Source organism: Notamacropus eugenii, chromosome 2 (assembly GCF_028372415.1).
Source record: "Notamacropus eugenii isolate mMacEug1 chromosome 2, mMacEug1.pri_v2, whole genome shotgun sequence".
In the NCBI taxonomy this organism is placed as follows: Eukaryota; Metazoa; Chordata; class Mammalia; order Diprotodontia; family Macropodidae; genus Notamacropus; species Notamacropus eugenii.
This window is the reverse complement of record NC_092873.1, coordinates 20,707,400-20,724,126: the sequence shown is the minus strand read 5'-3', so window position 1 is coordinate 20,724,126 and position 16,727 is coordinate 20,707,400. Positions and strand designations below refer to the sequence as shown.

General features: G+C 47.0%; 1 protein-coding gene across 1 annotated transcript in view; it reads right to left on the bottom strand.

Annotated features, from left to right (window-relative positions):
* The window catches only part of LRP5 (LDL receptor related protein 5), a 144,903-nt gene that overhangs the window by 44,877 nt on the left and 83,299 nt on the right, over positions 1–16,727 (bottom strand). The window contains exons 6-7 of the mRNA XM_072639367.1: positions 10,828–11,224; positions 9,268–9,439 (exon numbers count right to left, since the gene is read on the bottom strand). Of these exons, the coding sequence (XP_072495468.1) occupies positions 9,268–9,439; positions 10,828–11,224 (569 nt within the window). The remainder of the gene's footprint in view (positions 1–9,267; positions 9,440–10,827; positions 11,225–16,727) is intronic.

Sequence of the window (16,727 nt, the reverse complement as noted above, 5' to 3'; positions counted from 1 at the left end):
TGGAGGTGGGAGTGGGGCCACGGCTGGATCAGTTCATCTGGGCTGATCATCAGCATTGAGATGATCACTGAATCCAGGGAGCTGGTGAGATCCCCGAGAGAGTCTCAATGGAGAAGAGCTCACCCTGGATCTCAGATACACGCAAGATGCAAACAAGGAGCAGCAATGAGACAAGAGGTGGCCCCAGAGCCTGCCAGATCCCAGCTGAGCTCCTGCCCCTGACTCAGGCTGACACTACCCAAGTCACTGGACTGTTCAAGACTCTGATAGAGCCTATCAAACTTGCCTGCACCCAAATAAAATGCAGCTGCAAATGTTTAATAAATAGCAAAATAAAAGACAAGTAATGTTAATTATCCATTGTTAAACTACAATTAAGTACAATGTTAAAATACAATAGATAATAACAAACATAAAAATATCATATAATAGAGGACATGAATTTGTGTTTTTCTAAGTCAATATATGACCAAAGGCTGGCTGTCTGCCTCCTGAATGTCCGCCTCCCAGCAGGACTGGTACACATGAGCATCCATCCTACAATGGAACCTGGCATGGTGGCTGGCTTCTACTCTAAGCCTAGATCTAAGATACTCGCAGTCCCAAATACAGCCACTAAAGTTCATCCCTGACACAAAAGCGCCCATCTGAGGTGCTTGTGTCATGAGCCCAATATTTGTGGACCTCTGTTCTGCTCCCAATATATCAAAGGGCTCAAGGATCCAGCTGCCAGCCTGGGCAACAATAAATCTGGCCCACACAGCCTTCTTCAAAGAGAAAGCCAATGAGTTTATGATCATATTAAGTTCAAAAATGTCCCCTTGGAGCCCAGAGCTTCGCCAGGCACAGACAGTCTCAAGATGACTGGAAGAGCTGTTTTTGGTCTGTTTTCCCCTCCGACTGAAATTCTCCGAGGTCAACAGACATGCCACCATGAATGAAGCAAAGCCAACTGTGTCTCCTAAGCAGTCCTATCTAAACTGTGCTCTAGGACTCTGCCCACCGCAGGAAAGCCCCAGGACCACCCAGGTCACTTGGTTCAACCCGTGTCTGGACAAGAATCATCTCTGCAATGACGCCCTCCAGTTATTCAACTGTTGCTTAAAAATATCCGGTATTTGAGTGTATGTGTGTTGACAAGAGTCTCACTGCTTCCCAACATAACCCATTCTTCTGGCCAGCTCTGAGCAAAGGACTTTCTTTCATCCAACCCAATTCTGTTTCTCTGGAGATCTTGCATTGCTGCTAGGCCTAGACCACAAATCAATCAAGGACTCACTGAGGAAAGGAAGAAGGTATGCCAGAGACCACTGAGGCCCATTCCCTCATTTTACAGACCCAGAGGGGGCTGCCCCCAAGGTCACAGCATAGCAGAACCGATGCTGACACTGAAACCTGGGTCCTCTCTGTCCTCTGGCTCCCAATTCAGGGCTTTTTTCTCTCTTCACACCATCCCAAAGAACATGAGGTACCCTCCCCACCCAGCTGGGCTAGACACAGGCAGGCGGAAGAGAGCCCTGGGTCTGTTTGCCAACACACAGCTGGAACACTATCCCTAAACCTTGGCCCTGGTATGGAAGACCCTCAGAAAAATACTAAGGTCATCCCATCCACATCCCAATACAATGGAAAAGTTACAGGAATTGGAATCTGAGGTTCTGAGTTGGAATCTTTGCCACTTCCAACCTGTGGGACCCAGGGAGATTTCACTTCCTTCTCTTGGCCTCAGCTTTGTTCATCTGTAAAATAGGAGAGATGACCGATATATTCTCTAAGGTGTCTCTTTGAGCCCCAAATTCTACGATTCCATGAGCTATGGCCTGGTTGAACCCAGCTCGAAATCTGTGATCATCTATCATTGTGGCAAAATCTCCAGTAACTATGAGAAAATTAATACCTTTGGGAAACATTCTGTTTCCAAGCTAATGATCTTGGTAATCTGTAGCTAGCTGATGTCCAGATAGAGGCAGATCCCCCATCAGAGGGAAGAGACATTGCAAGGTGCCACCATTGCTAGACTCTAGATCACCAGTGGAGTGTACTGGGAGACAAAGAGGCAGTCCCCACCTGTACCCCCCTACACACATGCCACACACACACCACACACATCACACATACCACACACACACCACACACACCATACACACCCAATGCACACCACACACACCCAACGCACACCACACACACCCAACACCCCCCCACACACACACACGCTCCAAACTTTCATTTCTAAGTCAGTGACCTGAACTCCTGAGCATGTTTCCTCCTAACAATTACAAATCGGTGGTGTCAAAGAAACAGGGGCCACATAACCTATAAACTGGGGCCTCAAATGGCTTCAAAAACTACCTCTTCACATTCTTTGGGTTCACAGTATTTTGGTTTATTTTGTGAAATCTTTCCCAAGTCCACTCTAATCTGGTCCAGGCCAGCCGGCGTGATGGACACCTCTGTTGTAGATGGTAGCTAGGTTCCCAGGCTAGCCCAGGGAAGCTACAATGGAACTGCAAGACAATCAATAATTGTGTTACTACTGCTAACTGCTACTGGCAACTGTTTTGCTTCCCCTAATACCCCCTCAAATAAACCACAATCAACATCTCCATAACAACTTCAGATCTGCAAGATATCTTCATTAAAGAAACTGGGAGAAATGGAAGCAAATATCATCCCCCCTCTACAGATAAGGAAGATGAGGCCAAGGTTGTGATTTTCCCAGGGCTACCCAGCTATTGAGTGTCAGAGGTGGGATTAGAACCCAGACCCTCCTGACTGTCTCCTTCGAGTTCTATCCACTCACTCCTCCCATCTAGATCCTGGCAACACTAGGGATCTCCAAGTTTCTAAGTTCAAAGGTAGAATTTCCTTTCACTGAATTTTTGACTTGGTTTACAAATTCCTCATTTTGGTTTACAAAGTTGGTTTACAAAGTCTCTCATTTTAGGAGCTGAAATAGGGGCCCCCCAAGTAAGGAAAGTCCCTGTAAGTCTGCAATTTACACTCTTATAAAGAGACATTAAGTGACTAGTCTATGGCCACATAGTCATTATGTGTCCTAGGGGAGCCTTGGAACCTGGGAGGCTGGCTTTCATAGAGGTTCTTAGGGAAGTGAATTCATGGAAACAACCAAGATTGATGGTTATCTGATTCTGTCACTGTGTTTCCAATCACACTTGATTACCCCATCTAAGGGTGATCTCCTCCTGATCTGTCCATTGGAAGGGACTGGCCAGCCAGTACTGGCCCTTCTCTCTGAGAAAAGACCAAGAGACCAATGGAAGGGAGGAAGTCCCTTTGGTTAGTGAGGAAGAGTCCTGGATGTGGCTACTCAATTCTAACATATTAACCTAGACTGATTTCAAGATCTCTGTCTTCTTCAAGCACCCTTCCTCACCCAGCCCCTTCCAACCTTTCCAGTCTTCTTCCACCTCATGCTACCCAGTGCCACCAGTCCAGGGCTCAGTTTCTGACTCTGGACATTTTCTCTGGCTGTCTCTCAGTCCTGGGGTTCTCTCCCTCCTCATCTGCCTCCTTCAAGCTTCAGCTAAAGTCCCACCTTCTATAAGAATCTTTTCCATGTCCCCCTTAAGGCCAAAGTCTCCCTCTATGGTCAACTCCAAGGTATCTAGTATTTGTAAAGCACTTAACACACAGTAGGTGCCATACGACTTGTCGAAAATGTCCTGGGGCAGAGATTCATGTGGGAGGGTGAGAGGGGAGGAGGGATCTAGGCCAGTGTAGATCCCTTTCCCTTCCCCCCTCCCTCCCTCCTGCTAGCTCCTGAAACTAGAGATTAATAATAAATTAAATAAAGCTGTTTCTGGCAGACAGATGCCTAAATACAGAGTATAGTGTTAAAATTAATGTTTTTTTCCCTTGGACAGCTGGTACCTCTTATCTTGACCTAACAATCTTTCCCATCACCCCTGGCTAGTCTGGATTCTTGTTACAAATCAAAACGCTTAAATCAGTCTCGGTAGCACAGAGACTGGAAGTGGCCATGTGTTTTTTTGACCCTCATTGTCCCCTGCACTCCTCTGCCAGGGTGAGGGAGGCATCTATCATCATCTACCCCCCAGGACTCTCCCTGGTCTGTGGATTTCTCGGGGTGGGGTGGGGTGTTTTAGTGATCTTTGTATGGACATTACTGTATTTATTGAGTAGATAACCAATTTCTCCAAACCAAACCCAATATATTGAGGAAGATCCCCATCAGTCTAGTTTTATTAAAAGGCAATTCTGGCTGCTCCAGAACAGAAATGAAGCCTCCCTCCCTGCCCCCAACTCTCCAGTGACCAGGGCTCTCCTGACTGGATTGACTGCACAGCTGTTCTAACCCGTCTTCTCCCCCTGACAGTCAGTCCTAAGAGTATCGGAGCAGGAGGGAGGCCTAGGAAAGATGGCACTGGCCAGTCAACGTCATCACAGAGGCAGAGAGTGAGACCAGTCACCAAATGGACACCAGACAAGAATGAGGATAGACGGCAGTTTGGTCATTAATGAGGCATGAACTCAAAGAGTTAGGCCTGTGGGGGACTCAGACATTTTTGGATTCAGCCCTATCACTTTCCAGAAGAGTAAAATAAGGCCTGGAAATGAAAATTAACTTCATCAATGTCATACAGACTGTCCATCACAAAGTATTCAAGAGCCAGGTGCCCAGATACCAAATCCAGCATTCTTTCCATCTTAGGTTCTAGACAAGTTAAAATAGCCTTAGGTTGCTTAAGTTCTAGATCACCTTCAGCATGCAAGTCACAATCTCTTTGGAACTCTGGTGACCTTGAATTCGTGAGCACAAATTGATTCTAAGTTAGACACTTTTTTAACTTGTGGGAAGCATCGGAAACCCTGCCAGTGGCTACAGCAAGTTCTCTCAACACAGAGTTCTCCTGGACAACAGTTGTCTAAGATAGAGAGACAACCAGGCAGGGAAAGCCACTCAAAGAATGTATAGAAGCTTCTGGGGATAAAGGCTGATAAGAATTGAGTTAGCCAAAGAGCAAGCACTTATTTATGTTTGCCCTGTGAGGAGGCACCATGCTGACAGAGACCCAAGGGACTTAATTTCTCCCTCCCCTGCAGCTGCTTCAGTTCCACTAAATTCTAGGTAGGATGGCCCTTGGCTAAAATTTCTATCAGTTAAGCACCTCCTATGCCTACTTATTACGAAAAGTACTAAGGCTACAAAGACAAACACTGAGTGGTTCTTGCCCTCAAAGAGCTTATATTCTACTGGGAGTAACAATATGTAAATGCATAAGAAGAAAGACAGACAGACAGACAGACAGACAGACACAATGCAGTAACCGTTTTGGTGGAGGACAGTTTGAACAGCTGGGGAGTGGGGCTCAAGAATGGCCTGTGTTTGAAGGAAGCTCAGGATTCTCAAAGGAGTTTCTAAAAGAAGTCTTCCATTATCCCAACTGGCATAACTCTAAGTTAATTAAGCATCCTATCCCACATGTGTCCACCTCTATATGTACAAAGTTTATTTCTCTGCGTGTGTCCATGGGGGTAAAAGATCTCTTGCTGCTGCCCCAGTCTTATCCTTGGGGAAATGTATCCCAAATCAGACCTGGGGGGTAAAAGATCTTGGACCTGACCTCCCATGTGGTCTTTGGCCTGAGCCTCTCACTACCTTGGTGACTTTAATCAGAGCCAGGGAAGAGTCCAGTCCCTGTCAGAGAAGTCCTCTCTGGAAGGGTGACTGTACAAAGAAACCTCAACCATGTCAGAATTTGGCAAGGCTCAGGGCAAACTCTGTGGAGCACCTTGAATGGGAAGGTGGGCCCCAGGGCTACTTTCTCCTTTAAAGGAGATGTTCTCTGCTTTAGTGAGGCACATTCCTGGCCCCAGAGTCAGATTGTCCTGGCTCATCTGCCCAGTACATGAACGATTCTCACTTGGAGTAAACATCCTGGGAGGGGGGAACAACTTCTCCCAAAAGCCTCCTTTGTGTTGGCTTCATTCCAGGAGGCGGCTCCTTTTCATCTTCTCCAAAAAAGGGGTCAAATTAGCAGCCCTTGGACTTTTGACAGTTTCTAAGACAGGCTTAGGAATGGTAATTATCACAACAGATGGGCTAATCTGGGGAGAAAACATCTCAAGTTGCTGACCCAGGACCCTGGTAAGTCCCCCACTCCCAACTCTCAGACAACTCAGGCTGCCCCAGGGCTGGGACACTGCAGCAGAGTTCAGCCATCAAGCACCACCAGCCCATGGGCCTCCTCCAAATTTGAAGAGGATCTTGAGGGGCCTGGGGGGCCAGGGACTCAGATGTTTGTTAGTACCAGCATGTGGTAGGTGCTGACCACACTGGATTCCAGCACCCCCTTCTCAGAGGAGCCCTTCCTTTGTCCCTCAAAGGAACTAAACCCAAAGGGAGCAGAGGAGGGAGAGGCAAGAGGAGCTGATGGATGAGGGCAGGTGGGATTGCTCCTCAGGTTCCAGAGTCTTGTGGATGTGTCTGCACTAATGTTCTGTGCAGTTCTCTTCTGGAGCCTCACTAGGGTTCATCTTCCCCATTCCTTTTGGATTCGTGGCAACCTAGAGGAGTTCCTGCTGACCTGATCTTAGCTGAAGAATCAGTGGAAAATATTTTCATCTGAGCTGATCCATCCATCAGACCCTGGTCATCTACTTGTGTCGGTAATGAGGGGTCTCGATCTTCCCCTTCTCTGTCTCAGACTAAAGGAATCCAGGAGGAGAACAATGGGCTTTCTTAGGTGACAAAGCCCCCAGAGACAGCTTCTCTCCCCTCTGACTCCAGAGGGGTAGCCCTTCCATGGTCACCACACAGAGTCCCACATTGTCATTATCATCAGCCAAGACTTCAAAGCCTGATTGATTGGACCTTGACCAAATCCCCTCAACTTCCCCATCTGAAAAAGGAAGATGCCTGGACAAGATAGTCTGCAAGTACCCTCCTACCTCTAAACACGATGACCTGGAATGGAGGGCTGAAGGAAACGTTCACGTAAATAAGTACAATACAGATGGGAACATGAGAATGTGATACCTGCAGAGGAAACGCCCAGGAGATGTGGGGATGAGTAGTCATGGGAGGGGGAAGAGATCACTGTCAATTAGAGGCAAGAAGCTGGGGAGGGGGCTGAATGGCAGTGTTACTCAGTCTCTCCTAATGCTTGGAAACTCTAAAGGGGAACCATCATTATTGTAATATAGTACACTGTACATTTAAGCCATTATGATGGCTTCTGCTGAGAATGGACAGTGTCATATTTCAGACTAATGCAAGGTGTAAGCCAGAGAAGACCAGCTCTCCCCCTATATCTGCTTGTTGTCACACCTTTCCTAAAATAATTGCAGATAAGCATTTGGACTCCAAGAGATCAAAGGTCAAACTTCCTGCCCTATCAGCAACACCCTCCCCCCAATCTTCCATCTGCTGACAGCGACGACACACACCTGTGTGTCAGACAGGACAATAATGTCCTCGGTAAGAGAGAAAACAGAGTAATAAGGGCAGAGTTCAAGAAGATCAGGAGATGTCACAATGCCAGCAAGTCGACCTTGCCACGTTAATGATTAGTAATGAGTACTCCTAACAATTCCCATTAATATTATTAATGACAAAGGACTTGGCTTACAAAATAAAGGCATCATGGAAACTGGTGTGGCCTCCCCTCCTCGCTCCGCCCTCTTATTTTGGCTAGTAGCTCCTTTCCTGGTGGTTAGGCTGGAAGCTGCCAGTGCCACTCCAACCCTCCCCCCACTCCTCTCGTTCTATTACACACTCACCAGCTGTTCCCTCCCCCAAAACCCGAAACTCCTCGAGGGCAGATTATCCTGCTTTTGTCTCTCTAGTGAACCAGCAAAGAATACTGGCTGACTGACTGACTGGCCAACGGCTACTGCTACGTAGAAAGAGGAGTTAAAGAAAAATGCTGAGCAGAGCCCAGGACTGCCCAAAGTCATGTGGCTGCTGTGTGAAAACAACAAAATAGAAGAAATAGCTCCCATTTATATAGAGCTTACATGTGCCCTATGCTGTGCTAAGTACTTTAACATTATTACCTCACTTTATCTTCACAAGATCTATGGCAGGTAGGTGCTGGTATCACCCCCATTTTGCAGATGAGGAAATGGAGGGAAAGTGACTTGCCCAGGATCACACAGCTAGTAAAGTCTAAGGCTGGATTTGAATTCAAGTCTTCCTGACTCCAGGCCCAGCGCTCTATCCACTGCCCAACCTAGCTGCCTCGTAGTAGGTGCTATGTAAACAATCGCTGCTTGACAAGTTTCACTTTTAAAGGTCTTATTTCTAAGAGATATGCTTGTATACACACACACACACACACACACACACACACACACACACACACACAGAACTGAGTCATATCTAATAATCGTAAGAACTATTCCCCAGTTGGCCAAAGGACAGAACTGGAAGTTTTTAGAGAGAAAAACCCAAGCTATCAATAGCCATATGAAGAATACTTTAAGCCACTGATAATTGGAGAAATGCATATTAAAACAACTCAAAATTTTTTTCTAACCCAACAGAAAGGGAGAATGGCAAATGCTGGAGGTGATATGGGAAAACACGTACACTAATGTACTCTTGGTGGAGCTATGAACTGGTCTGACCATTCTGGAGAACAGCTTAAAACTGTGCCTCAAGAGTATTAAATTGGGGAATGACTGAATGAATGATTGTGAAGGAATACTAATGTGTTATATATGAAATGATGAAGGGAAAGGTTTCAGAAAAACTTGGGAAGACTTACATGAACTGATGCAAAGTGAAATCAGCAGAACCAGGGGAACATTTTACATAGTAACAGCAACATTGTAATGATCATCAACTGTGAAAGATATAGCTACTCTGATCAACCCAATGACGAACCTACCACAATTCCAAGAGACTCATGATTGAAACAGGCTGCCCACCTCTTGAAGACAGATGAATTCAAGATGCAAACTGAAGGAAAAGAATGCACACACACATATATGCACATGTGTGCATGTATGAGTATGTGTGTCAGAGAGAGAGAGAAAGAGAAAGAAAGAGAGAGAGAGAGAGAGAAAGAGTATAGAGGGCCAACGTGGGAATTTACTTTTTTGACCAAACATATTTTGTAATAGGTTCTATTTTTCTTGTTTCTCAATGGGCGAGGTAGGTGGAGGGGAAAGTGAGAGAAATCATAACTGAAAATAAAATAAAATTGATTTTTACAAAACAACAGTTAATTAACTGACCGATCTCACCCTCAGCAGCCCACCACCTGAGGAGTGACTCACCTCAATTTTGTCTGTCTTGGCATCTCCCCAATAAAGCTTGCTCTCCTGGAGGTCTAGCGCCAAGCCATTGGGCCACCCAAGAGACGTGTTCACCAAGACTCTCCTCGCCTGTCCATCCAGATGGGCACATTCAATTTTAGGATTTTCACCCCAGTCTGTCCAATACATGTAGCTGAAAAAGAATTCCATACATACACATTTTCATCAATTCAGCAAAACTTACCCCATTTTAAGCCTGTCCACAACTCCATGAGACAGGTCCTACTGGATATATTGTCCCCATTTTATGGATGGGAAAACTGAGGCTCAGAAAAGTGAGGTGGCTTGTCCATCATCACACAGCAAGTGTACATCAGAGGTGGAGTTCTTGACACCAAATCTACCACTCTACCACTGCACTATGCTGCTGCTGGGTGAACCTAGGATCCTAGATCAAAAGCCCAAAGGGACCTCTTCTTTTTACAGAGGACACCGATACTCGGGGAAATAAATTGACTTGCCCAAGGTCACATAGCTAGTAAATGTCCGAGGCAGATTTTGAACCTTGTCCCGTGGCTGCAGAGCCTAGCTCTCTCCACTGTACCCAATGCTTTATGAAGCACTTTCTTCCCAACACTGGCTGTGAGGTAAGAAGACTGATCTTACAGAGATGTTCTGCCCAAAATCACATACAGCTAGGAAGTGGTCAAAATCAAGACTGAGACTGGGTCCCCAGCACAAATCAGCTCCTCTTGCCACTAAAAATGAGCTCTGCCCCACTCTGAGCAATTGGGATAGGACAACAATCTTCCAGACTCTAAGCCTGTTGAGGGGGGGAGCTCCCTGGCCCTCCATGGCAGCCAAGCTTCTCTCTGAAATCTGCCCAACGCTGATGTGGCGGCTAGAGATTCAGGTTGGCAGAGAGGCAGCCCTGCTTTCACTCGACATGTTTGTACCCAGCCTCTTCTCTCCCCATGATGTGGCCCCAGCCACCTGACTGCTGTCCTTGCCCTCCACAGACAGGGATTAGCCTTGTGAGGAGCAAACAGGGGAGCCCTTTACCGCACCTCAGTTTCCTTCTCTGTAAAATGGGGGAAGGAATAAGACTTGGCCTCTAACTAACTCTACATCACCTCAGGCAGGTCACTTCAACTCCTTGAGTCTCAGTTTCCCCATCTGTGAAGTGACTAACTGGTCCCTGAGGTCCCATCTACCTCTGAATCTAGGATTCTAGAATCACTCAGGAGGCTTAGCATTTGAAGAGTTGAGTGTGTGCTAAACTGTGGATTGCTATAGGAAGTCAGCATAGTATCTAGGGGAAAAATGCTACATTTGGAGCCAGGAGAGACGTGGATTCCTGCTTGGAAAACAAACTGCAAGAGTATGGAGAAATCACTTCCCTCCTTGGAGCCTCGGTTTCCCCACCTGTACAGCTGGGATGACAATGCCTCATAGGGTGATGATAAATCTCAGTTTCCTCACTTTGCAGCACTGGGAGAGCAGGATTGTTACCCAGTTAAAAAGCTCCTTTCCACATCCCCACCCCCACTTTAAGCACTGAGCCCTGACCAGGAGACTCACCCCATCGCTGGGTTCAGAACAATGGCCCGAGGCTCATCCAGGTTCTCCGAGATAAGAATCTTTCTGGAGGTCCCATTCAGCCGAGTCACCTCGATGCGATTTGTGCCTGTGTCCGTCCAGTAGAGATTTCTGGCCACCCAGTCGACGGCAATGCCATCAGGGTCATTGATCTCTGTGTTGACCAGGGTTTGGGCCCCAGAGCCATCCAGATAGGCCCGGCGGATGGCCCTGACATCATCGTCGGTCCAGTAGACGTAGCGCTCCACGGGGTCATAGTCAATGGCAATAGCATGTCTGATGTCGTCAATCTGTAGAATGATGTCTGTGAAGTCTGGCATGTCCAGGGAGATCCTGCGCAGGTCTGTCCGCCGGGCGAGCAGCAGAACCTCCTCAGCACCTAGGAGGAGATTCAGTCAGTATTTATTAGGCACCTATTGTATGTAATGCAAAATGCACAGGTGAAAATGAAGCAGCCCCATTCCAGCCCCATGGAAAAGCTGTCTGGAAGCAACATGTTCCCCAAAACCCACCTCTTTCATTTACTTCCAGTGTGACCTTGGGGAAATCCCTCTGTTGTGCTGGGTCTACGTTTCCCCACCTGTAACAGCCTCTAAGGGTCCTTTCAGCTCTAAGTCTGTGATTCCATGAAACGGAGTAATTTAATGGGTTACCAACCAGTTTGTGCAAACTGAGAGACTCCCTGAAGCCACTTATACAGTAGTAGATGTTCAGTCATTCCAGATGTGTCTGACTCTGTGACCTCATTTGGGGTTTTCTTGGCAGAAACTGGAGGGGGTTTGTCATTTCCTTCTCCATCTGAGGCAACCAGGGTGAAGTGACTTGCCCAAGGTCACACAGCTAGTGAGTGTCTGAGGCTGGATTTGAACTCAAGCCTTCCTGACTCCAGGCCTGGTGGTCTATTCTCTGCACCATCTAGCTGTCCCATACAGTAGTAAGGGTAGTCGACACCACTGTAGGGCTGGCTGATACTGGGGTGTGGGTGGAATACTTGAAACTAGACAAGGGCAGGTACACAGATGACCTTAGTTCAAAGGATCAGGACTATAAAGCCGAAAGGGGTCCAAGCTCCTTCATTTTACAGAAGAGGAAACTGAGGCAATATCTATTGATTTGCTAGATACCATGGGACAAAAGTTGCATTTTATGGTCCTTCCCTCAACTAACTTGCAATTTATTTGGGAGACAACAAAGGCAAAGGAGACAATTAACAGGTAACTAAGAACTAAATTACGCACATCAGAGAATGGAAAACCTCACAGCTGGAGAAAACCTCAGGAACCTCACATAATTAGTGACAGCCTCTAAATTAGGATCTATCCTTCAATGTTTCTATCAGTGGGTCCACTACTACTGTGGGAAAGAAGATCCTGTGATACAGGTATCTCCTGCACATATAGGACCAGATGATATGTTTAAGAGATTCGGCCTGGGATAATTTCTGGCAAAGAAACTCCCTTAGATAGTTCCCTGGGGCACTAGAGGTTAAATAACTTGGCAAAAGTAAGGAAGAGGCAAGACTGGAACCCAGATCTTTGTGAAGCTGAGGCCAGCTCCTGAATCCACAACACAACACTGGGTCTCATGCTCTGCCTCAATAGAAGGCAGACAGGACAGACCCTGGGAAGCAGAATCCCTGATAATGTGCACAGAAGGGGCTGCAAGTGGGGGGCATCTGGCGCTGGGGGTCCATGAGGGAAAGAAAAGTCTTCCCAAGAAACAGACTCATCCACTGAAATGGAACCCAGCTCCTAAGCCTGTACCCTTGGCTTCTACAGGAAAAGAACTTTCTCTCTTCATGGACAAACAGATTCATAGGGGCAATGTCTTGGGGAACTGAAAAGGCAGGAAGGTTTTCCCAACCTACAAATAGGGAGCAGGTAGAACAACTTTATCCCTATTCAGAAGCATTACCATCTGACAGAAGTTTGGCCTACTAAAAGTTCAGACACCAATGCTCATTTCCCAGAGACAGAGGATCTAGGCTTGATTTCTGACCATTCTGCTTGCCCCTGTGTGACTTTAGGGCAGATCCTGCTCCTCTCTGGACCTCAGTTTCCCCACATATGTAAAATGGGGGCATTGAGCTTGGAGGTCCCCCCCCACTGCACATCTACAAACCCACAATGTCCCCCAGCCACAATATCAGAGGCTTAGAACTAGAGGAAAACAAAGGCCATGGAGCCATTTTACAAACGAGGAAACCAAGGCACATAGTGTCTTGCCCAGGGCTTTGCACTGAATAGAGGTTCGATAAATGTTCCCTGACATGCTCTAACAGTCACTGCTCATGGTTTGCCACTGGGGACCTCCAAGCCCTCCCCAGAGCACCTTCCATCCCAGCCCACTCAATCCTGCCCTGCCCCAGGAATCCTGCCGCAGGAACCTGGAGTCAGAGGCAGCCCTGGAGAGGGTGTGAAGACAGAGCCAGTCCTCTGGTGGTCCTGGGGATTCCAGCTCCCTCTGCTCCCTTGATACTGATACTAGCAGCAATAACTGGGGATGCCAGCCTCTAGTCAAGGGCCAGGGTAGTGAGAGCGGATTTCCCAGGCACTCAGGCAGCAGGGCCACCCAGTGGAAGATTGCTCCCTCAGCCCAGGCTGAGCCACTGCTGTAAGGCTTTCCTCCTACCTTCTCCATTCACTGATAATAATAACCACAGTAACCTAGATCTTATCTTACCGTGTCTCAGCTGTCTGGCACCTCACAGATCAGCTGATCCACCCCCTTCATTTTGTAAGAGGAGCCCAGAGAGGGGAAGAGCCCTGCCCCAGAACACTCTGGGCCTTAGTGGCAGAACTGGGATTGGAACCCAGGTTTCTCCCAAGCAAGCATATTGCCCATGTTTGCAGGAGAATGCAAGGGCCAGCCAGAGCTAGGAAGGCTCTGAGAAGAAAGGCTGGCTCTATGGGAGAGGCAGGGCCAGTCCGGGAGCTGGTCAGTCCTGTTTCTGACACATGCTGGATGCCACAATCTAAAATTACAAAGGTGCCAATGGGAGTTTATCTTGGATGATGGAGAGAGATCCCACAGGAGGAGATCCCCATATAGATGAAATTACAAGATCAGACCACACCCCCACACACACTCCTCCCCCTTTGTGGGTCAATCAAGAAGCAATTATTAAGCAGCTACCAGGGGTCAGGCACTTGCTCAGAACTGAGGATACAAAGAAAGATAAAAGATAGTCCTGCCCTCAAGAAGCTCACCGTGTAATGGGGGAGACCACAAGATACAAAACAAAACTTCTCCAATTCCACCCCCCACACTTACTGCCCAGGCCACTGCCAGCTAGTAAGCTAATCTCACCCAGCATGGGTTTCCTCAGAAATGGGGGCCAGAGCAGGCTGGGAACAGAGGGCTCATGGAGAGCAGCCAACGAGACTCCTCTTGGAAGCCATGAGGCCACCGTCACTGGTGTCCTTCTTCAGCAGAAGGGCTAAGGGCTCCTCCTGGGTCAGTGTCAAGCCAAGCTCTACAACTCCGGCGTCCCTAGAGCCCCTTCCCCCTCTTATATTAGAATGGAATGGGAGCTCCAAGGGGGCAAAGATTGTCATGCTTGGGATTTACTGGCATGGAGAATTTCCTGGTAATTTTGCTGTCTCCTCCTCCAGTTGCCTCCACCAGCTCAGGCTGGCCCCTTCTCTAAAACATGGAGTCTTAGAAAGTTGCCCAGGACACAGAGAGGTTGGGTGACTTCCCTAAGGACACATCCAGTAGGACTTAACGAACCCAGGTCTTCACTTTAAGGTCAACTCTCTTCCTTACACTATATGCTTCCCGGCACAGAGTAAACACTATTATCATATCAATTTTTTAAAATGGCAAAGTATGGGTCAGTGACCTTGACTTCTATTCCTGAGAAAATTCTAGAATTCATCAGGTCATTAAGGAGAGGGTTGGTGGGAACCTAGAAAAGGAAGGGGCTGATCATGAAGAACTAGATGAGTTTTTTCCAGGACATCTTAGCCTTAGGTTAAACTCATTTTATTCTCTTTTTTGACAGGGTTGCTAAGCCCCGACACCAAAGGAATGCTGTGCATACAGATTACCTAAATGTTAGGAAGCTTTGACTCAAGGTATCTAATACTCCTCTTATAAGGAAGATGGCTCGATGTGGAGTAGATGAGAAAATGATTAGGTGATGATCTGCCTCAAAGAGTGGCTGTTCATGCATGGTTCAGTGTCCACTGAGAAGAGACCAGATGAAATCTGCACGATACAAAGCTGGGGTGGAGAAGGTGAACACAACACAGTGGACAACAGAGTTGAGATCCACATTGAGTTCCACAGTCTAGAGCATTGAGTTGATTCTAATAAAATGAAATTCAATAGGATAAGTGTCAAATTTTACACTTGAGTTTTAAAAATCCACTTCCTCCGTAGCAGATGAGAAAGGTGTGGTTAGGCAAGAGTTTTTCTGGAGAAGATCTGAGTTTTTGGTGAACTACAAGACTCAATACAAGTCAGTTGGTGAGACAGGATTGCCCCAAATACCCCTTTGATCTTGGCTGACCTTCTAGTAAAAAGGAGGAGATTGTTCCTCTGTCCTGCAACCCAGGCAGATCTCCCCTGAAGGGCTGTGCTTAGCTCTGGGAGCCAAGGTTTGAGAAGGAGGCTCGTGGTTGGAAGAGCATCCAGAGAAGGGCAACCAACATGTTGAAGGACCTTCAGCCCACATCAGATGAGAAGTGAGTGAAGGAACTCAGGAGGGAGGATGTGGAAATTATCTTCAAGTACTTAAAGTGCCATTGGGTTGAAGAGGATCAATCTAGGTCTGCCTGACCCCTTGACTAACCACACTGAACATCCTTTGATCCTCACACTAACCCTACAAGGGCACCATAACTTTTGGCCCAGTCCTGTGATTTCATGAAGGCTGAGAACTCCCATGGGTAGAAGTGGCAAAGGGGCAAATTTTGGCTTGATATCAAGAAAAATCTTTTAAGAATGTTAAAATTATGATTCTGCCATAACATATATTCACATTCCTAAAAATCACTGGGCTATGAAAACTCACATAATTAAAAAATGGACTTGGGGTGTAACCCTCAAAAACCACCAGTGACACATTCTAAAAAAACCAACTCAATAAAAAAATAGTACTACCATTTTGGGCATGTTAAATGGCTACGAAATACGCAAATACCCCCCAAAATTGTCCATGGTCTAGGGCTGCTATTCACCTTGCACCCTGGCTGCTGGCAAACTCAATAGTTATGGGTGGGATCAAATTCTATGATTCCTGATTCTCCATCCAAGTGTTTCACAATAGATACAGCAACGGTATTGATGTCACAAAATCTGGGTTCAAATTCTACATCACTCACTTCCTATAAATTCCTAAATTTGGGCCTCAGTTTCCTCATCTGTAAAATGAGAGATGAGGACTCAGTGACATCTAAAATCTGTTCCAGCTCTAAATTAACGACCCTCCACTTTTCTGCCCCCTTGTTTCAAGCTCACTGACCACTCTCAACAGTCGCTGGTTCATTCTGACCAATGAAGGACCAACCAAATTCATCTTCAGAGAATCCTTCCTCTTGCTGCCCAGTACCCCTGCTCATAGGCTTGGGCAGTGACATAAAGGAAACAGGAGTAATCCCAGAGATCTGCACCCCCCACCTCCCTCTGACCGGTGGAATCACTACTACCTCACAGCCAGAGAATGTTTCCAATCACAGTTGTACAGGCATAGTACAAAGGGATTGGCAGTCTGAGGCCCCGAGTTCTAGCTTTCAGTGGCAGCTGGGATAATCTTGGGCAAAGCACCAAGCCTCTCTGGGCCTCCATTCTCCATCTACAAAATGAGAGGTCTCCAAAGAACCCTTCAGCCCTACCATCCTACAATTCTGTGAGCCCTGGAGAGCCACAGGAAAACC